We start from the raw sequence: 22,450 nt of genomic DNA on the forward strand, positions 1-22,450 counted from the left end.
CACAATAAAATATTATTATTAAATATTAAAATATTATTACAATTAACATTTAAATATTTAAAATATATTAAAATGATGCTCTCCATCGAAATGCTCGATTTAGATTGAGAGCATCATTTTAATATATTTTAAATATTTAAATGTTAATTGTAATAATATTTTAATATTTAATAATAATATTTTATTGTGTTTAGACTGATAAAATTGAACAAGTATATATCTCAACACAATATGACGCAACATTATCATCTCATTTCATTATTTTTATTAAAAATTTGTTCTTCTTGGACATAAAAGAATGTAATTTTTCTGTATGTCGCCTACCATAACTTGATATTATTTTTTCTGAATTGACACAGATACATGGAAATCTTAGTATTTCATTAACTTTTTTTTCAAACTTAGAACTGTAGTTGTCTCTTACTATAACTGTTTTATTTACTAACTGTCGCAGTATTAAATGTTATATATTTAATATCTTACTCCGTAAATCATAAATCAAATACTGTTAAGTATTTGGTACTTTTATTTATATTTGTGTTTGAAGATTCTGGGTTTAAATGCCTGAGGTCAGACTGTTCTTACGTATTTATATTTTCTTGGAGTTCTGTAGTCCTTCCAGTTGAATCCTGTGACAGTTGCCTTAAAATCGGCCACATTCGCTTTCTTCCATATCCTCCTCCTCCTCAACTCGTTATAGGTACTCATTATCCCATAACCTGTACGGCTGAGAAATAAACTGAGAATCAGAAATATCCAACAGGAATGCACTGTGACTCTGTTTTCAAAATTACTATCCAAATTATAATTTTGAGGATGCAACTTGCACGTAAAGCCACTAGTGTAAATTAGCCTTGAAACTTTGGTTCCGACAAGTCTCGAAATAAAAGACTTTAAAATACAATTTTAGGCGTTATGCGAGAGATTCAAGATCTTTGTTCAACCTGTTCTGCAAATATATTTATCACCGTAGAATAAACCTAAATTCAAGATATTCAGGTGCTACACGGACAGAAAAATGTCTGATAAAAATGTACGCTAAAATAATATATAGAAATTGTATTTAAGTTATTATTAATTTGAATCTTTATATAATTATATTCACCTGAAGATAGTTCTTTTAGAAACTGAAACATGTCGTGGAAAAAATGATGGTCTAATGTAAATCGAATATTTCGATAAAGAACATCATTTGATAAATTTTAAATATTTTAATATTTAATAAGAATATTTAAAATATATATTTATTATATCACGATATGACGCAACTTTACCATCTCATAAATATAAATTGTTCATCTTCTTTTACAGGTAGTGCTCCCATCGATGGAAAAATATTTTGGCACTCACAGAAATTACTTCGTCTCTGCGGCAACTGCTGCCAGCAACGTAGGGGCCACATCTTTGAAGGAGAAAGAAATGGTGGCCAGGTAAATAAGGTGTTTCGAGAAAATTAGTTGAGGTTCAGGTATGCAAAGAGTTTGACTGACGAGCATTTAAGGTCTTACGAGCTTTCGGCACCTTCATTTATTAACTTTACGTGCGGTCAACTCTACTGGTACTTAAAATATTTTACCTACACATTACTTAACTGTTGCTTTATATCAGTGAAGGAAGAACATACCAAAAATGAAGTTCTGAGGGGATTATGTAAACCTGAGAGAGATGACGTAACAAGGAATTATTAAGTATCACAGCCAAGTATGATTCCTGCTTCATGTTTGGGAGATCCTACATTCAAATCTGAGCCTAGAGACCAGGTTCATGGGGTTTCTTTTAATCTTTCTTGGCAAATTATGTGGTGTTATGTGCGTCTAAGCCGTGCGTTATTCCTTCCACATGAAATAGCTCGATAATGGACGAACAAAGTTTTATCGAGTTTGACGTTTCATGATTTCGTAATAAATTGTTGTGCCATATCAGTTTCCATTTAAGTCAGACCATTTTAATGACCGCATTTTACAAGAGAATAAAATATTTTGTATTGTAATCTTATCACGACAGATCAATAAATTGAAAACACTTTCTTCAATTTTGTTAGCATCAAACCATAACAATAAATAAAATGAGATGGTAAAGTTGCGTCATATTGTGATATAATAAATATATATTTTAAATCTTGTCCGTCTAATCACAATAAATTCTTATTAAATATTAATATATTACAATAATTAACATTTAAAATATTTAAAATATATCAAATGATGTTCTTTATTGAAATATTCGATTTACATTAGACCATCATTCTTCAATGTTAATTATTGTAATATTTTAATATTTCATAAGAATTTATTGTTATTAGACGGACAAGATTTAAACAAATATATATTTATCACAATATGACGCAAGTTTATCATCTCAAAAATTTAATTAAGAAAACAACGGAAGACAGGGCGCAGTCTGATGGGAAAATAATGAAGGTTGACAGCTTGCACGCATATGGTAAACAATATACTTACGATTCATCATCACACTCTTACTCTACTGTGAAATAATTCTGTCTCTAAATATATATTCACCTCGTTAGGTTCCATTTAAGGTTTGTTAATATCTGATTAATAGGAATATTACTCCTATGTTTCTTCTCAATCTGGGATAATAAGCTTGGTAATATTTTACGTCTTATCTGCCTGGATATTGTTATCCTCAGTGCAGCAGAATTCTTTTCTGTGATGCCAGAATAAATTTGAATTTGGTCCACGAGGCTTCATGAATTTAAACTCCCGACCACCAATAGCCATCGTACTCACAGGCGGTTTACGAAGATGTAATAATTTGAGATACCAGTGTGTCGGAGAAAGATGTGGACAGTAAAGTAGTGGCTTGAAACATTGATAAACTTGAGTTCCTTATTTTTACTTGTTCAATTTTATCAGTCTAAACACAATAAAATATTATTATTAAATATTAAAATATTATTACAATTAACATTTAAATATTTAAAATATATTAAAATGATGCTCTCCATCGAAATGCTCGATTTAGATTGAGAGCATCATTTTAATATATTTTAAATATTTAAATGTTAATTGTAATAATATTTTAATATTTAATAATAATATTTTATTGTGTTTAGACTGATAAAATTGAACAAGTATATATCTCAACACAATATGACGCAACATTATCATCTCATTTCATTATTTTTATTAAAAATTTGTTCTTCTTGGACATAAAAGAATGTAATTTTTCTGTATGTCGCCTACCATAACTTGATATTATTTTTTCTGAATTGACACAGATACATGGAAATCTTAGTATTTCATTAACTTTTTTTTCAAACTTAGAACTGTAGTTGTCTCTTACTATAACTGTTTTATTTACTAACTGTCGCAGTATTAAATGTTATATATTTAATATCTTACTCCGTAAATCATGAATCAAATACTGTTAAGTATTTGGTACTTCTGGGTTTAATTGCCTGAGGTCAGACTGTTCTTACGTATTTATATTTTCTTGAAGTTCCGTAATCCTTCCAGTTGAATCCTGTGACAGTTGCCTTAAAATCGGCCACATTCGCTTTCTTCCATATCCTCCTCCTCCTCAACTCGTTATAGGTACTCATTATCCCATAACCTTTACAGCTGAGAAATAAACTGAGAATCAGAAATATCCAACAGGAATGCACTGTGACTCTATTTTCAAAATTACTATCCAAATTATAATTTTGAGGATGCAACTTGCACGTAAAGCCACTAGTGTAAATTAGCCTTGAAACTTTTGTTCCGACAAGTCTCGAAATAAAAGACTTTAAATAAAATTTTAGGCATTATGCGAGAGATTCAAGATCTTTGTTCAACCTGTTCTGCAAATATATTTATCACCGTAGAATAAACCTAAATTCAAGATATTCATTTGCTACACGGACAGAAAAAATATATCATTTTTTATTATATCTAGTCTCAGCTTTTAAATCCTAATGAAATGAATGCATGAACTAAATAAATAATTTTGCTGCCGTACAGGAGATGAAGTTCCAGGAATTTAAACGAGAAGCTGAGAATAGGGAAAACTGGAGAGCTCTTTTTGGGCGGAGCAATGGACCAGTCGTAAGACAGAACACTGAATAATAATAATAGGAGGGGCCGTATGATTTACTGACTGACAAGGAGAAGGAAAAGGACAGAGCGTTCACAGGAATTTCTGAAGTACCAAGGCTGTAAGTTACATACGTAAGTAATTCACTGAACTTAATCTGGAATATTACCACCTTTCTCCACCTTACTTTCAGGCTTGCATAGAATTAGGTATTTATTACTTAGAATTATTGTGTGAGACTGAAATTAACCTCTCCCAAGTATTTTTTGTGTATATAAGAGGAATATTTTTGTCGAAAATTAATATTTTTGTATAACGTGCGTGAAACTATTAAAAATAACTGAATTAGAAGGTGACTTATGGACGTGGAGTTTATCATCTTGATGCTCCATTACCAGCAAGTTACTTTCGTAACAGAAACTTTCATGTAATTATCCACTTGCGAAGATGACGCACGTCTCACTGCTACGGAGCAAAGGGCTTCTTGAGAAGCTAACAGTTTTCTGAACTAATAAAGAAATTCCCTGTCTGTTTTCCTTTTTCTTTAAAATTTCTGTTTCTAGTCACCAATCATTTATAAGGGTCCGAGAAAATAAGAATGTCACTAAGGTTTATAAATCGCCAACACCACTCAGTCTCCTTTGGGTGGAACGTGGCACAACGTGTCGGAAGAAATGTCATTCCACAGTAATTCTCTTTACCAGTGTACCACCACATAAATCCTAAAAACACATGAAAATTGTCATGCGCTGTTTTGTTGGCAATGCATAGAAAAATGTTTACGACGTTATTGATAAATTCATTTCAATAAATGTAATAAAGCTACGTTAGCACGACGATTGCCTTCTATCTCTGAACATTGGTAACCTAACGTAGACTGCGCTGTAATGTAATCCAGAAGATCGCGTTCCATATTCTTATGACATCCAAAATCTCAGATATCAAATTGGAAATACTTTTTTTTCAATCTCACATTGAAATGTTGTCCGAAAGAAAACAGCGTTTCGTGAGGACTTTTCTTAATCATTTAAACTGTAATAGTAAGAGAGACTTCGAGTTATTTCGTTCCTCGAAACGAATATGATATTACACAAACAGTCGTCGTCGTTTTTTAAAAATAAATTCTTAAATTCTGTTTATATCTTGTAAAAAAAATTATATGACGTTAATATCTCAAATGATTCTTCTGTTGAGGCCAATCCGTTGGTGGTGGAACTGAATCCAGAGCAGGCTGCTGCTTCTGTAGAAACTTATTCAGTACCTGGACACAGCTTCAAAACGTCCACTAGAGACATTAAATTTTTCTCAAAGGTACTTAATAATCGTATAAAAGATACTTGTACCTACAAATTATTAATATTTTCAATAGCTAAGATTATATAGTATCTAACGAGAGGATTCGACTACACAGCGAAACAGTTCTCTTTCACAGCGGCAGACATTGGTTTCTAATAGCCTTAAATGTCCCAGTTCCAGGGTTACACAAAGTTTTAGCAAGAAAATTCAGCCAGCTGATGGTAAATGACTGGCACAGTGGATTTTAATATGAAGAATATTTTTAGGAAAATCAATTGTATGTCTATAACAATGTTTTGCTCTTTGCATTGATATTAATCGTGGATATCACATTCGGTACGTGCCCTAACTAATCCGCGTAAGTCATGAGGTTCTGTACTGCCTTGTTTCTATAATGTTACGGTAAAAAGTGTCTTCTCAGTTATTTGTTTCGTAGCGTAAATGGTGTGGTTATTGTGAATTACGTACGACGTGGGAGGAGGCAGTCATCTGTCTTTAATATTTTGAAATTCGGGGCTGAAATTGAAATGCAGGATTTATTAACCATGAAGCACCGCGCTACAGTGTCCAGTCAATGTCGTACTCTAACGCATGCAGCGAGGTTACTAAACAAAGAGGTAGTAAAGATTTGACGGAGAATATTAGAATCTATTCCGGGCTATAAAGTTTAATTAAAATTATCATTTTATGTGCGTATCGTTATATACTCGTGCATGTGACTTTTATATATCCATTTAATTAAATATCTGACATAAATGTATGTCAGCAAAACTGATATCTGATATGATTAATTCAATTTCAGTTGAAAAATAAAATTTATGTAACTAAATGTTTTTCATTCTGTTCATTATCTTGGTAACTGTACATCATTTGTATGTGTAATTTAAATATAAATTTATATTTTAAAACTTGTCCCGTCTAATCACAATAAATTCTTATTAAATATTAAAATATTACAATAATTAACATTCAAAATATATCAAATGATGTTCTTTATCGAAATATTCGATTTACATTAGACCATCATTTTTTCCACGACATGTTTCAGTTCCTAAAGGAACTATCTTCAGGTGAATATAATTATATAAAGATTCAAATTAATAATAACTTAAATACAATTTCTATATATTATTTTAGCGTACATTTATATCAGATTTTTATTTTAGCGTACATTTGTATCACATATCAAACGATGTCTGATAAAAATGTACGCTAAAATAATATATAGAAATTGTATTTAAGTTATTATTAATTTGAATCTTTATATAATTATATTCACCTGAAGACTGTTCTTTTAGGAACTGAAACATGTCGTGAAAAAATGATGGTCTAATGTAAATCGAATATTTCGATAAAGAACATCATTTGATATATTTTAAATATTTTAATATTTAATAAGAATTTATTGTGATTAGACGGACAAGATTTAATATATAATAAATAAAATGTTAAGAAAGGAGGTCTCAGATGAGCTGAGATTTGTTTTATTATTCTAGTTTTGGTCCCTGTTAAAAAAATGACTTTAAAACAGAAATTTTAATTTTGTTTCAGTGTGTATAATAACAGTAATTAGTGAATATCTTAATATAGATTGTAATTTTGTATATGACCTCAGGAATTTGAATGGTTGTAATCTAAAAGTGAATAGTTTCGTGTGAATTTAAGTCTTTGAAAGATTTTGTCATAGTTATAATTATTACGTTTATTTAACAGCTTTATTCTCGTGACTCATATCAATGTAGATGAGTGAATGCCCTCCGAACATTCAAAATCCGTGGCTTTGAAACCGGAGCGCTTCCGTCATCCTGGGTCGTTAGACCACCCTGGGCATGCCACTCGCACTGCTAGGCCACCTCCAAGCCTTGAACTTCTTGAGCTTTCCCACTAGGTTTGACACCCCTGGGGTTTTAGCATGAAATATTTCCCCAGACCTTGTATAGCAGACTTTATCCAATGATCTTGGCCCATACAGGGTTGCCACCAGTATTCAGTTTGTTGTTATCTGTCGCAGATTTCAGCTTAGAACGTGCTGCCATCTATCTGTGTCCTCACAAACCACACGTTCTTCTGTACGATAACTCGAGAATGGCTAATAGTAATTTGTCTTCGGGGGTTGGGCCTTTGGGGTCCATTCTGATCCCAGGATTAGTCGAACTGGTCCCTCCGATCTCTTCAGTGGTCAACATTTTTATGGGTGTTCTCCTTAACTCCCTCACAGATTTTGTGATCATTTATTGAACAATTCTTTTTTACCCAGATCGCTGGTGAAGAACACTCCCGAATTTATTCGAACCTCGACGTCGACATCCTTCAACAACACGGCAGAAGATTTGGGACGTACTATACAGAATCTGCATGATGTAAGTTATAATTGATTAATTTTTTCATAAAAATTATTGATCGTCTTTGATATGTAATATTTGGTATGTCTGGGACCGTTTCGGGGCGCCCACTTGAAAACGTCTACGTGGTTTCAACCTCTCACATAATAATTGCTTACAGAATTTTGTATATAGGAATATATTTATAAGTTCAAAATCAAAATCTTTTTTTGTACTTAAAAAATATTTGTTTTATTATAGTTCTGGGTGATACAATTTTGAGTAAAAAAATTTTTCAGTTCCCTTAAATCTTTCATTTCTGTATAATTTTGATTCTTATAATTTGTTATATTTTTCCCTTTTCGTAGGAATGACACGCCTTATCATTTATTTCTATTTATAAGAATATTTTGTCCCCTTCTCCCCATCCATAGGTTATTTTTTTTTAAAAAATCTCAACAGTTAACCTACACAGTGACGTAAACTATGATCTTAGTAAGAAATTAATCTCTTAGAGTAATCGCAAAATGTGAAATGTTTAAATACGACGAAAACACTGGATCAGTTTACGAGCGCTGTAAAATTAAAATAGTTTGGCCGATAAATTGTTTTCCCCTGTTTTCATACCTTATTTTGCGTAAAGGGTGATTTTCTGAACTCCGTTAGTCATCGTTTCGAATGTTTTCATAACCGCTTGGAACTACGACTCATTAGAAATAAAATTGTACACAGGGAGCATTTTTATCATTGGTTTATTAAATCATTTGCAGTAATTTACAATCTCAGGGCTTAAATTCCATTTTCGCTGTAGTTCTCCAGGGACAACAAATGCTATGTGAAAATATAAAAATTCTTATTTGGAACACTTCATTTAAACTAAAAAATTTATGTATTCTGTGAATGACCTAACGTCTATGGAAGTCTCAAGTAGGAGGTCGACGCTGTATTAGGGCAGAACAACACATTTGATATAATCATTCTAGTTCAGAGATTAGTATTTCTAAAATCGTATGTGCAGTCCGGAATTTTAAAAAAAAAAAAATTAAGACGGTTCGAATGAAGTTTCGTAATTGTGGCCCTAAGTATTCTATAAGACCATTATCTCTGTATGAAAATTTATATCATTCTATGGGCATGAATAATCTTTGTCGGATAGTTTTAGACACGCTGATATCTGGAATATAATTCCTGGGCTGCTAAGATTTAAGGAAGTACGTCAAGTTTTCCAGTGTGAATGTCCCATTCTACGTTGCGTCTACTTTAAATAGTAACAAGTTGATTGAGGTATTATATCTGCTATTTCAGATGTAGTTCCTTTCTCTCGTCAGTAATCCATATCATAATGCATAAGCTTTCGTTTGAACTTTCTGTACATTGCCTCTCGCTCTCCTGCGTTCATTTTGATTACGTTATTTCTCGTTTACTTTAAATCTAATATTTTTACAGATGTTTGCAGTAATTATTATATCCAGCATCAAAATAATGAGATTGGTACCTAATCTAACCTCAGGCTTGAATGATCGCTGCGTATGTTAGTCACATAGGTTCTAGCGGAAGCCAGAAAGGAGTTTGTGATTGCAGTTGTGTTCTGTATTAATAACCACTTGTTAACTAATGCTTAAACCACGCACACCCTCTATATTCAGTACATTTTATAAATGTTTATGGATTTCGTATGGCTTTTCAATAAATGTCGTAATTTCTATACGTACGTGTCGGTGGGTTGGTAAGAAATGGTTATCGTGGCCACAGACCTCCAAATGACTGATAATCCTTGCTCTGATATATTCTTTGTCATTACACTTGATGTTATATTAAATTAAATGAACTTCATTATTCAGTTATAAGATAATATATCAACAGTAGAATACATCAGGATGTGTAACGATAGCGTATTAAAACATTACATTCAGTTTCAGATACACCCATACTCCTTATATAATTATGAATTAAATTCTTAGACATTATACAATTGGTATACAATATATATATATATATATATATATATATATATATATATATATAGTATAGAATTTCAGCTGAAGTTTGAGGTTAGGGAAGACCGACAGTTTTTTGTGAAATATACTCACCAAAAATAATATTTTTACATAACCACTTTACTGTTCTGTGCACCGTTCAAAAGAAATGGGATATCGGTAATATTACTACATTTTTATAAGCGAAAGCATTCATATTTTTTTTTGTGGAATATTTTAATTAAAAAAGCCGTAGTTATATTATAGGTGTTATACCAGATGAATATATTAATATGTACATTTTATTATCAGACTTATAACAAAAATGTCCCAAAAAAAAATCTTTTTTTTTTATTTTGTTTGCAGACAGACACTCGATAGACGTAAGATATCAGTCCAAGTAGATTTCAATCGGTGAAATACGTGTTTAGGATCGTGGACTTTTAGAATATTTTATGCCTGTTGCAATGAGATTTTAAACTCGCTACATCTAGTTTAAATCTCAAGATATGAAATATAATTTTCACACAAATGTTCATAGATTCTATATATATATATATATGTGTGTGTGTGTGTGAAGGGAAGATGTTATTATAATGTTACTTTTACGTGATGTATTTTCATTGCAGCTCATTATGGTACCCGTTATGAATATATTACTCTAAATAGTATTAAAAATATATTAAAATTGGCCGTCAATCACAATATAAGATAATTAAAAGATTAAAATATCATTTTACGTTCCGTATCGAGTACTCGATTTACATGTGGAACATTTACGACATGTTTCGGCTATCATATAGCCGTCATCAGGTGTTAAGTTATAAACTTTTTAACTGAATTACTGATTTTTAATGATTTTTAGTTTTCATTTTAAATCGAGTACTCGATACGGAACGTAAAATGATATTTTAATCTTTTAATTATCTTATATTGTGATTGACGGCCAATTTTAATATATTTTTAGTACTATTTAAATAAATCACAATATGACGCACCTACAATATCTTATATTACTCTAGTTTATTGGAATGTTTACAGCTTAATTTGTGACAGCATTTACTAACATGAATATAGGTTTGATTATGATAAGATAATAAATATTTATACGAGATCTGAGGTTCTCATGACAGTTGCCTTCTGGGTTGTAATGCTTTGTAGTCTTGTTGGTGATAACCAATATTTAACAGGAATTAACTGCCTCCATAGTCAGGGTTTGGTGTATCACCTCCATTTGTAAGCAATACATTCCTCTCGAACACGGATAATCTTCTTCAAGGCCTCGTGGCATCACCACCCACAAGACTACAATGGACATGCATTTCTGTGGTTTCAAATTGATTATTTTTATTCTCTGAATTAAAGAATATTCTGTAATGTTGCACTACAACACGCGCGTCTCAGAGGAGGCTGTGATACAAAGCATTTAAAATTGGCATTTTTACTTGTAACTGACAAGGCATTTGTGGTCGTTGTGGATTAGATCCTTATTGCAGAGACATAGAAGCAGGGAATTGAATTTAACGATGGCCACATCGGTTCAAAGTTCTGTCTGACGACAGGTCCATATGAACAGGATCCTTCCATCCTTTTCTCGGACTGGGACCTGTTCATATACGTTCTTGGCAGATGATCCAGAAGTGGTTTGCCATTGCCTTCATCTGTGTGTGAATGGAGTAATTGTTGGGATGCCACGGAGGAAAACTCCGTGTTGCCTAGACCACGGCCTTGCCCAACACAAGTTATAAATTCGGGCACCCGAGACCCCCAGGATTACAAGGCCAGCGTTCTGACCGCTAGACCACCGCGGCTATAATTGTAGGTTACGGAAAACAATGTCTCCACTTTTTTTAGAGCAATTCATAAGAATCTTCTTCCTCTATGTATATATTTTATTGATTCTGTAGAAGATAAATAGTGCATAAGAGAGAGTGATGTGTCCCTCGGCTGTCACAAATTAAGCACTAATTGCTTTGTACTGAGAACTGAAAGTGTAACAAAATTACCTTTGACTTTGCGTGCGTGCGTGAGTCTGTCCTCTATTCTAACATTCATGCTCTATAACGTCTTGCATTAACAGTAATATATATTGTAAGGCAGACAATTTTATTAAGGCCATTTTAAGATGGCTTCGAATCTAAGGTGTTAATGTTTACGTGCACGTGAAATATACAAGCGATGCTGGTATCTCTGGAAAAATATTCTCCAGTTTACACACAGATTAGGTTTTCTATTTGCATTTTGAGTCGTGCTAATACTGTGTCATATTTAACGTGTCTGCTCCATAGACGGACAATTTTTGTCTCAGAGTATCGAAAACTAGTAAAATTTGTTAAAGAATTGCAGTTCAGTATTTTCGTAATGGTGTATTAGTCAGGAGAAAGTTTAAGGATAGGTGGAAGATTTCAAAGAGGGAATATTGTCCTTTCTGGATGGTCGTAGACTCCAACACGTGTTGAATTTAAGAAGTAGATAAAGAGAGGAGCAGTGCGAAGGTGGCTTAATGCCGCAAAAGTATTGAGAGCAAATTAGGAAATTTTTTGGGGGGGCTTTTGAAAACAAATGTATTGAACGATAGGGTTATTAATTTCAAAATTGTTAAGCATTTTTCCTCTTTCTGAATTGTCCTCATTCCAGTGAATGGAACCGTCCATAATAGATGGATGCTTGAGAGAATCGTTAACAGATTTTAGTTAAATAGTATTAAAAATATATATTAAATTTAGCCGTCAATCACAATATAATATAATTAAAAGATTAAAATATCATTTTACGTTCCCTATCGAGTACTCGATTTACATGTGGAACATACACGACATGTTTCGGCTATATATAGCCATCATCAGGTGTTATGTATTTAAACTTTTCACTGAATTTCTGATTTTTTACTGATTTTTAATGATTTTTAGTCTTCATTTTTCTATGATGTTCTTGTCCTTTATATTGTTTCTTCATTCGTTGTAAAAATCATTAAAAATCAGTAAAAAATCAGAAATTCAGTGAAAAGTTTATAACATAACACCAGAAGATGGCTATATATAGCCGAAACATGTCGTGTATGTTCCACATGTTAATCGAGTACTCGATAGGGAACATAAAATGATATTTTAATCTTTTAATTATATTATATTGTGATCGACGGCTAATTTTAATATATATTTTTAATACTATTTAAATAAATCACAATATGACGCACCTACAATATCTTAGATTTTAGTTAGTATTTATGTGAGTCACTTGATATCAGCTTTATGAATCTCACTCTCATATTACGTACCACTGAAAGTTTGTTTACATATGTAAGATAATAATTTGAAGATTTTAACAGTAATATTCACTAATATTTTAAACTCATTTTACATTTTTGTTCTTAGGCTTCGAGCGATCAACATTTTCATTCGAACGTGTCACGAACTGTGGTTGCGAGACGAGAATGTGGTTCCGGAAGTCATGATCGAGGATCTCACAGTGAGTATCATGGATGTGCTTTATTACATAATAAAGTTTAGAAATGAGTTTCTTTCTAAACAAATAAAACAATAATTTCTTATATTCACCGTGCATGAGCATTTGAGGTGGATGTCCACATAAACATTTATACGTGAAGATATATAATTGTAATAAAAGTAGCTATAATGTTTGTAGTAAGTCGATAATATCATATTGAATGGTAATTACTGTATGCATTAGGAATCATTATTTATTAAGAACTTTTCAGTATAGGTGTGAAATGTACGGTACCATTTTCAATCCTCGCTACGTGCTTCTTGCCTTCCCCATCGAGGCAGCGTCACTCTTGCCTGTTACGAAAACTTGGGTTAAATCAGCAGTTACCATCGTTATCATCACAGGCCTTGACTGCCCCGATCAACAATTTACACAAGGAATAAGACTGGAAAGATTGCACTCTCTGGACTACGCACAAATCTGAGTTTGTTCTCTATGCCGTGCGCTGCACAATATCTCCTGAAGTGTATACGAGAAATACAAAAGCAACATTAAAAAGGGTAAGGAAACGAAATTCTAAGTTACATTAATGCACAATGTTCTAGAAATAACTAGAGTTCCCGCTTTTATTAGAATACTTCGAAACTATAATTAGGTTAGGTTGGGTTAGTTCAGTTTAGGTTAGTTCAGTTTAGGTTGGGTTAGGTTAGGTTAGTTTAGGTTAGGTTAGGTTATGTTAGGTTAGTTAGGTTAGGTTAGTTCAGTATAGGTTAGGTTAGTTGGGTTGGGTTAGATTAGGTTACGTTAGGTTAGTTCAGTATAGGTTAGGTTAAGTTTAGGTTAGGTTAGTTAGGTTGGGTTAGGTTAGTTTAGGTTAGGTTAGTTAGGTTGGGTTAGGTTAGTTAGGTCAGTTCAGTATAGGTTAGGTTAAGTTAGGTTAGTTAGGTTAGGTTGGGTTATGTTACGTTAGGTTAAGTTAGTTTAGGTTAAGTTAGGTTAGGTTAGTTAGGTTGGGTTGGGTTAGGTTAGTTCAGTATAGGTTAGGTTGGGTTGGGTTAGTTTAGGTTAGGTTAAGTTAGTTTAGGTTAAGTTAGGTTAGTTTAGGTTAGGTTAAGTTAGGTTAGGTTAGTTAGGGTGTTAGGTAGTGTTATGTTGTGTTAGGTTAGGTTAAGTTAGGTTAGGTTAGTTAGGTTGGGTTGGGTTAGGTTAGTTCAGTATAGGTTAGGTTGGGTTGGGTTAGTTTAGGTTAGGTTAAGTTAGTTTAGGTTAGTTAGGTTAGTTCAGTATAGGTTAGGTTGGGTTAGTTTAGGTTAGGTTAGTTTAGGTTAGGTTAGTTTAGGTTAGGTTAGGTTAGGTTAGTTTAGGTTAGGTTAAGTTAGTTTAGGTTAGGTTAGTTAGGGTGTTAGGTTGGGTTAGGTTAGTTCAGTTCAGTTTAGGTTAGGTTAAGTTAGTTTAGGTTAGGTTACGTTAAGTTGAGTTGGGTTAGGTTGGGTTACGTTAGGTTAGGTTAAGTTAGTTTAGGTTAGGTTAAGTTAGGTTAGGTTAGTTCAGTATAGGTTGGGTTGGGTTAGTTTAGGTTAGGTTAGGTTAAGTTAGGTTAGGTTAGGTTAGTTAGGTTGGGTTAAGTTAGGTTACGTTAGGTTAGTTCAGTATAGGTTGGGTTGGGTTAGTTTAGGTTAGGTTAGTTTAGGTTAAGTTAAGTTAGGTTAGTTAGGGTGTTAGGTAGTGTTATGTTGTGTTAGGTTAGGTTACGTTACGTTAGGTTAGGTTAGGTTCAGTTTAGGTTAGTGGAACTGATAACTGCCATGTCGCTGTTAGTGGAGATCCTGATAACGTTTCACTGAACAGTAGCTGAGGTCGGCAGCTGAATTACCAGTAACCAGTTTCCTGCTGTTATTTAAATAACAGGAACTGGTAACTGACATTAACAGTTATATCAGTAGCCATTTACATTTCACTGGTTAGTAGCTGCACTTTCCAATAACTAGTTATTTGCAGCAACTGTTTGAATTAGTGGAACTGATAACTGCCATGTCGCTGTTAGTGGAGATCCCGATCACATTTCACTGTACAGTAGCTGAGGTCGGCAGCTGAATTACCAGTAACCAGTTTCCTGCTGTTATTAAAAAAAACAGGAACTGGTAACTGACATTAACAGTTATATCAGTAGCTATTTACATTTCACTGGTTAGTAGCTGCACTTTCCAATAACTGTTATTTGCAGCAACTGTTTGAATTAGTGGAACTGATAACTGCCATGTCGCTGTTAGTGGAGATCCCGATCACATTTCACTGTACAGTAGCTGAGGTCGGCAGCTGAATTACCAGTAACCAGTTTCCTGTTGTTATTTAAATAACAGGAACTGGTAACTGACATTAACAGTTATATCAGTAGCCATTTACATTTCACTGGTTAGTAGCTGCACTTTCCAATAACTGGTTATTTGCAGCAACTGTTTGAATTAGTGGAACTGGTATCTGCCATGTAGCTGTTAATGGAGGTCCCGATCACTTTTCACTGAACAGTAGCTGAGGTCGGCAGCTGAATTACCGGTAACCAGTTTCCTGCTGTTATTTAAATAACAGGAACTGGTAACTGACATTAACAGTTATATCAGTAGCCATTTACATTTCACTGGTTAGTAGCTGCACTTTCCAATAACTGGTTATTTGCAGCAACTGTTTGAATTAGTGGAACTGATAACTGCCATGTCGCTGTTAGTGGAGATCCTGATAACGTTTCACTGAACAGTAGCTGAGGTCGGCAGCTGAATTACCAGTAACCAGTTTCCTGCTGTTATTTAAATAACAGGAACTGGTAACTGACATTAACAGTTATATCAGTAGCCATTTACATTTCACTGGTTAGTAGCTGCACTTTCCAATAACTGGTTATTTGCAGCAACTGTTTGAATTAGTGGAACTGATAACTGCCATGTCGCTGTTAGTGGAGATCCTGATAACGTTTCACTGAACAGTAGCTGAGGTCGGCAGCTGAATTACCAGTAACCAGTTTCCTGCTGTTATTTAAATAACAGGAACTGGTAACTGACATTAACAGTTATATCAGTAGCTATTTACATTTCACTGGTTAGTAGCTGCACTTTCCAATAACTGTTATTTGCAGCAACTGTTTGAATTAGTGGAACTGATAACTGCCATGTCGCTGTTAGTGGAGATCCTGATAACGTTTCACTGAACAGTAGCTGAGGTCGGCAGCTGAATTACCAGTAACCAGTTTCCTGCTGTTATTTAAATAACAGGAACTGGTAACTGACATTAACAGTTATATCAGTAGCTATTTACATTTCACTGGTTAGTAGCTGCACTTTCCAATAACTGTTATTTGCAGCAACTGTTTGAATTAGTGGAACTGATAACTGCCATGTCGCTGTTAGTGGAGATCCCGATCACATTTCACTGTACAGTAGCTGAGGTCGGCAGCTGAATTACCAGTAACCAGTTTCCTGTTGTTATTTAAATAACAGGAACTGGTAACTGACATTAACAGTTATATCAGTAGCCATTTACATTTCACTGGTTAGTAGCTGCACTTTCCAATAACTGTTATTTGCAGCAACTGTTTGAATTAGTGGAACTGATAACTGCCATGTCGCTGTTAGTGGAGATCCCAATCACATTTCACTGTACAGTAGCTGAGGTCGGCAGCTGAATTACCAGTAACCAGTTTCCTGTTGTTATTTAAATAACAGGAACTGGTAACTGACATTAACAGTTATATCAGTAGCCATTTACATTTCACTGGTTAGTAGCTGCACTTTCCAATAACTGGTTATTTGCAGCAACTGTTTGAATTAGTGGAACTGATAACTGCCATGTCGCTGTTAGTGGAGATCCCGATCACATTTCACTGTACATTAGCTGAGGTCGGCAGCTGAATTACCAGTAACCAGTTTCCTGCTCTTATTAAAAAAAACAGGAACTGGTAACTGACATTAACAGTTATATCACTAGCTATTTACATTTCACTGGTTAGTAGCTGCACTTTCCAATAACTTATTTGCAGCAACTGTTTGAATTAGTGGAACTGATAACTGCCATGTCGCTGTTAGTGGAGATCCCGATCACATTTCACTGTACAGTAGCTGAGGTCGGCAGCTGAATTACCAGTAACCAGTTTCCTGTTGTTATTTAAATAACAGGAACTGGTAACTGACATTAACAGTTATATCAGTAGCCATTTACATTTCACTGGTAAGTAGCTGCACTTTCCAATAACTGGTTATTTGCAGCAACTGTTTGAATTAGTGGAACTGGTATCTGCCATGTAGCTGTTAATGGAGGTCCCGATCACTTTTCACTGAACAGTAGCTGAGGTCGGCAGCTGAATTACCGGTAACCAGTTTCCTGCTGTTATTTAAATAACAGGAACTGGTAACTGACATTAACAGTTATATCAGTAGCCATTTACATTTCACTGGTTAGTAGCTGCACTTTCCAATAACTGGTTATTTGCAGCAACTGTTTGAATTAGTGGAACTGATAACTGCCATGTCGCTGTTAGTGGAGATCCTGATAACGTTTCACTGAACAGTAGCTGAGGTCGGCAGCTGAATTACCAGTAACCAGTTTCCTGCCGTTATTTAAATAACAGGAACTGGTAACTGACATTAACAGTTATATCAGTAGCCATTTACATTTCACTGGTTAGTAGCTGCACTTTCCAATAACTGGTTATTTGCAGCAACTGTTTGAATTAGTGGAACTGATAACTGCCATGTCGCTGTTAGTGGAGATCCCGATCACATTTCACTGTACAGTAGCTGAGGTCGGCAGCTGAATTACCAGTAACCAGTTTCCTGCTGTTATTTAAATAACAGGAACTGGTAACTGACATTAACAGTTATATCAGTAGCCATTTACATTTCACTGGTTAGTAGCTGCACTTTCCAATAACTGTTATTTGCAGCAACTGTTTGAATTAGTGGAACTGATAACTGCCATGTCGCTGTTAGTGGAGATCCCAATCACATTTCACTGTACAGTAGCTGAGGTCGGCAGCTGAATTACCTGTAACCAGTTTCCTGTTGTTATTTAAATAACAGGAACTGGTAACTGACATTAACAGTTATATCAGTAGCCATTTACATTTCACTGGTTAGTAGCTGCACTTTCCAATAACTGGTTATTTGCAGCAACTGTTTGAATTAGTGGAACTGGTATCTGCCATGTAGCTGTTAATGGAGGTCCCGATCACTTTTCACTGAACAGTAGCTGAGGTCGGCAGCTGAATTACCGGTAACCAGTTTCCTGCTGTTATTTAAATAACAGGAACTGGTAACTGACATTAACAGTTATATCAGTAGCCATTTACATTTCACTGGTTAGTAGCTGCACTTTCCAATAACTGGTTATTTGCAGCAACTGTTTGAATTAGTGGAACTGATAACTGCCATGTCGCTGTTAGTGGAGATCCTGATAACGTTTCACTGAACAGTAGCTGAGGTCGGCAGCTGAATTACCAGTAACCAGTTTCCTGCTGTTATTTAAATAACAGGAACTGGTAACTGACATTAACAGTTATATCAGTAGCCATTTACATTTCACTGGTTAGTAGCTGCACTTTCCAATAACTGGTTATTTGCAGCAACTGTTTGAATTAGTGGAACTGATAACTGCCATGTCGCTGTTAGTGGAGATCCTGATAACGTTTCACTGAACAGTAGCTGAGGTCGGCAGCTGAATTACCAGTAACCAGTTTCCTGCTGTTATTTAAATAACAGGAACTGGTAACTGACATTAACAGTTATATCAGTAGCTATTTACATTTCACTGGTTAGTAGCTGCACTTTCCAATAACTGTTATTTGCAGCAACTGTTTGAATTAGTGGAACTGATAACTGCCATGTCGCTGTTAGTGGAGATCCCGATCACATTTCACTGTACAGTAGCTGAGGTCGGCAGCTGAATTACCAGTAACCAGTTTCCTGCTGTTATTTAAATAACAGGAACTGGTAACTGACAATAACAGTTATATCAGTAGCCATTTACATTTCAATGGTTAGTAGCTGCATCACGTCCTTTAACAGGCAACCTGACGGATAATTAAATGTGAGACATTCTGTTCACTCCTGGGTTATGTTCTCTCTCGCTTTGTATTTGTACGTATGTATTCGTCAAGAACGTTAAAGTAGCTGTTATTTCTGTGCATTTATTTTGGGGATGGGGAGGCTTGAACTAGTTATGATGTTTGGTATTTTCTTTGAAGTATTAACTGGATTCTTAAATATCTACAAATCTACTTCATGTTTCAGAGGGTTCGCTGAAAACTCACTATGGTCAATTTGTTAACATTATTTTCCATGAATCGCAAGATCGTGGCCTACCCGTCATCATTTCGCTGTCCTAAGTCCCTTCGGTCCTGCCAAAGTTGGTCTACTTACATTTCGAAACTCCTTGCATGAGTGATCGGCCTTGAGTGGGACTCGAACCCACGATCGCAGCAGTCAGGCGCACGAGGTATATTATACAATAATTTTCGTAAAGTGTTAAAATTACAGATGGTGGTCCTCTGCTTTGTTAGGTCGTGTACATGTTTCTTAATTTTCAGCCCAGAGTTGTTGGAACACGTGTTAAGGTAAACTGCTCTTCGCACATGAATCACGAAGGCAGCTGACCGGAAGGGGGCGGGGTGAAATCGCTTCGCCATTTTGCTTGGGGCCATCTGTCTCCAGCGTTGCCATGTTGAGAAGGAGCGTGTACTGTAATGACGTAAATACGTCCATACTGAAGGGTGATTCGGCAAATCAGCGTTTGTATGATCCAGCGCCGAGACACATTTAAACTTTCATTCCTCAGGAATGGTAAGATTAAGGGTGATGTAACTTATATGTAAAATGATCAGTAAATAAGGACCTTTAAGAATCTGTAATGCATTTTGTTGTAATTATAATTGTTTATACATTTATTGTAAATTTAATGAACCAACGCGTACAATTTTCGATGTATCTGCCGCGTTAAGCGCCCGCCTCTCGAAAACCGTAAGAGATGGATCTGGACATATTGCGTACGAAATACGTATTACGTCATGAGCTTTCCAAATCTGTTTTCAGATTTTACATGTCTCGAATGGTTTATGTTCTACAAACATTTGTTTATACGAACAAAGGCGCATCGCACTTCACGCTACTTCTGCGTCTGTGAAGTGACGTGTTTTCTTCGCGGTAACAGTCGTGTGCCACCCCCAAGCAACAACTTAAGTGCTGCAGCTGCGGAGGCAACCACACTGCGAACTATAGAGGTTGCAGTAAGTGGAAGGAAGCCAAGACGGCCGCTGCACAGCGTGCGAAAGGGGATCGCGGCCGAAAGGACGACGTCTCCACGCGCCTGCCAGCGCCCAAATCGGCGCTAGCTAAGCCTTCCCTCGAGCAGGAGAACTTGGGCCCTGGGTGGAACCACGTGGTCCGTGGTGGCCGCGTCGTCAAGGCTGCGGCTATGAAGAACCCCGCCCCAACGCCAACTGGAGCCATTGTACAGACTGAGCGGCAGACTATCCCCAAGGGCGGCCGTGCCAAGCCCGCTCGTCCTGTGGCGCCGGTGGCAAATCCCACAGCACCTGCTCTCAAGAAGACTGACCCCACCCCACCCAAGGGTCAATCACCGCTCCAGGACATCTCAGATATCCTGGAAACCCTCTCACCACGGGTCTGCATTGAGTTGACACGACGTCTCCTCGCCGCGATCCATTCACTCCCCCCCGGGGGGTCTCGTCCGCGAGCCCTCCTCAAAACCGTTCTCCTCTTCATGGCCGACAATGACTGCACGGCCTAGAGGACACGGTAGCAAGGCCTTGCGGCTGGCTTACTGGAACGCCGACGGTGTCCGCAACAGGAAGCTGGAGCTGGAGCAGTTCCTCGGTGACTACGGAGTCGATGTTTGCCTCCTGAACGAGACGCACCTCACGTCGGGTCGGGCCTTGAGGTTCGCGAACTACGTTTGCCACCGTACGGACCGCCCGACGCTAGGGGGTGGCACAGCGATCCTTGTCCGCAGGGGCATTGATCATTACCCTGTGCCGGTATCGGGTCTACAACAACTAGAAGCAACCGCCATTCACCTGGTACTGGCAACCAGGAAAGTCAAGCTAGTGGCGGCATACCTCGCACCCACCCGGCCATGGATAGAGTCGGACCTGACCGAGTGCTTGAGCGGGGGTTTCCCGGTCCTCTTGGCTGGTGACCTCAACGCGAAACACACGGACTGGAATTCTAGCCTTATCTCTACTAGGGGCTCGCTCCTGCGTGATTACGCCAACAGAAATTCCTGCTTCATCTACGGGCCGGATTCTCCAACCACGGCTCCCTACACACACAACGCCACACCTGACGTCCTTGATATTGTCCTCATCAAGGACTTCGTCCTACCGGTGCACCTGACTGTCTGCCCCGCACTCAGCTCAGATCACCTGCCCGTCCTCGTCGACACCACGTGCCGATCGTCCTTTCAAAACCTGCCTGATCGCCCGGACTTCGCGAGAATGGACTGGGCTGCATTCCAGGCTTGCCTCGAAAGCAGACTACCGGGGAACCCCGTGGTAAACGACGAGGAAGAAATTGACAAGTGCGTCGAGGAGCTGACCAGTGCTATCCTGGAAGCCACAGCAGCGTCCGCTCCCAAGCTTCGACCCCGCATTGACAGGCGACCGCTTCTACCCGCTAGTATTCGAGATGAAATACGCCTGAAGAACCGGCTGAGGAGGCGATGGCAGGTCACAAGAGACCCCGCTCTTAAGACCCAGGTCAATCGACTCCAGAGGTCGGTGACCTATCGTCTCAACGAGTGGCGGAACGAACAGTGGAGCGACACGCTCGAATCCTTGGACTGCGAGGACCAGTCGCTTTGGAAAATGACCAAGCGTGTGATGCGAGTCCCCACTCCGTCGCCCCCCTTCTTAGTGATGGGAGGACTGGCTCTCTCGAACCCCGAGAAGGCAGAAGCCCTAGCCGACAGCCTTGAGGTCCAGTTCCAGCCGGTAGACTACCCGTCGGACCTGACTACAATTGACATGGTTAACGAGGCGATGCGAGCATACGAGTATGCCCCTGTAAATGAACCAAAATTAACCAGTCCATCGGAGGTCGCCCAGGCCATCAAGGGACTCAAGCTTGGCAAGGCTCCGGGCCCCAACGGTATACCGAACAGGGTCCTGAAACATCTCCCACGACGCGCGGTAACCTTTCTCACGAAAGTGTTCAACGCGGTCCTTCGCAGGCAACACTTCCCCTCGGCATGGAAACACGCTCGAGTGGTGTCCATACTGAAGCCGGGGAAGGACCCCACGCTACCTTCTTCCTATAGACCCATCAGTCTTCTCGACACGGTCGGCAAACTCTGCGAGAAAATCCTACTAAC

The 22,450-nt window shown here is 36.9% G+C and overlaps 1 protein-coding gene and 1 long non-coding RNA gene across 14 annotated transcripts in view; one reads left to right on the forward strand and one right to left on the reverse strand.

Annotated features, from left to right (window-relative positions):
- The window catches only part of LOC110840947 (uncharacterized), a 47,437-nt gene that overhangs the window by 17,134 nt on the left and 7,853 nt on the right, over positions 1-22,450 (forward strand). For 4 of the 13 annotated variants that reach the window (XR_015532788.1, XR_015532792.1, XR_015532793.1 and 1 more), the window contains 5 exons: positions 1,312-1,430; positions 7,592-7,694; positions 13,006-13,099; positions 13,355-13,638; positions 19,354-19,558. Coding sequence is in view for 2 of the 13 variants with exons in the window: in XM_087341175.1 (XP_087197301.1) it covers positions 1,312-1,430; positions 7,592-7,694; positions 13,006-13,099; positions 13,350-13,354 (321 nt within the window). In the remaining 11 variants the exon portion in view is untranslated. Of the gene's footprint in view, positions 1-1,311; positions 1,431-7,591; positions 7,695-13,005; positions 13,100-13,349; positions 13,639-19,353; positions 19,559-19,649; positions 19,903-22,450 lie in introns of those variants that run through there. The other 9 variants (XR_015532795.1, XR_015532791.1, XR_015532797.1 and 6 more) reach the window with 9 other exon arrangements.
- LOC147871114 (uncharacterized) lies at positions 251-1,353 on the reverse strand. The gene is made up of 2 exons (XR_015532801.1): positions 1,275-1,353; positions 251-727 (listed from the first exon to the last, which is right to left on the reverse strand). It is a non-coding gene; the product is annotated as an uncharacterized LOC147871114 (long non-coding RNA).

This window comes from Zootermopsis nevadensis, unplaced genomic scaffold (assembly GCF_977971745.1).
Source record: "Zootermopsis nevadensis isolate Lab colony 2312 unplaced genomic scaffold, Znev_1.0 Znev_ptg000064l, whole genome shotgun sequence".
NCBI classification, from domain to species: Eukaryota; Metazoa; Arthropoda; class Insecta; order Blattodea; family Termopsidae; genus Zootermopsis; species Zootermopsis nevadensis.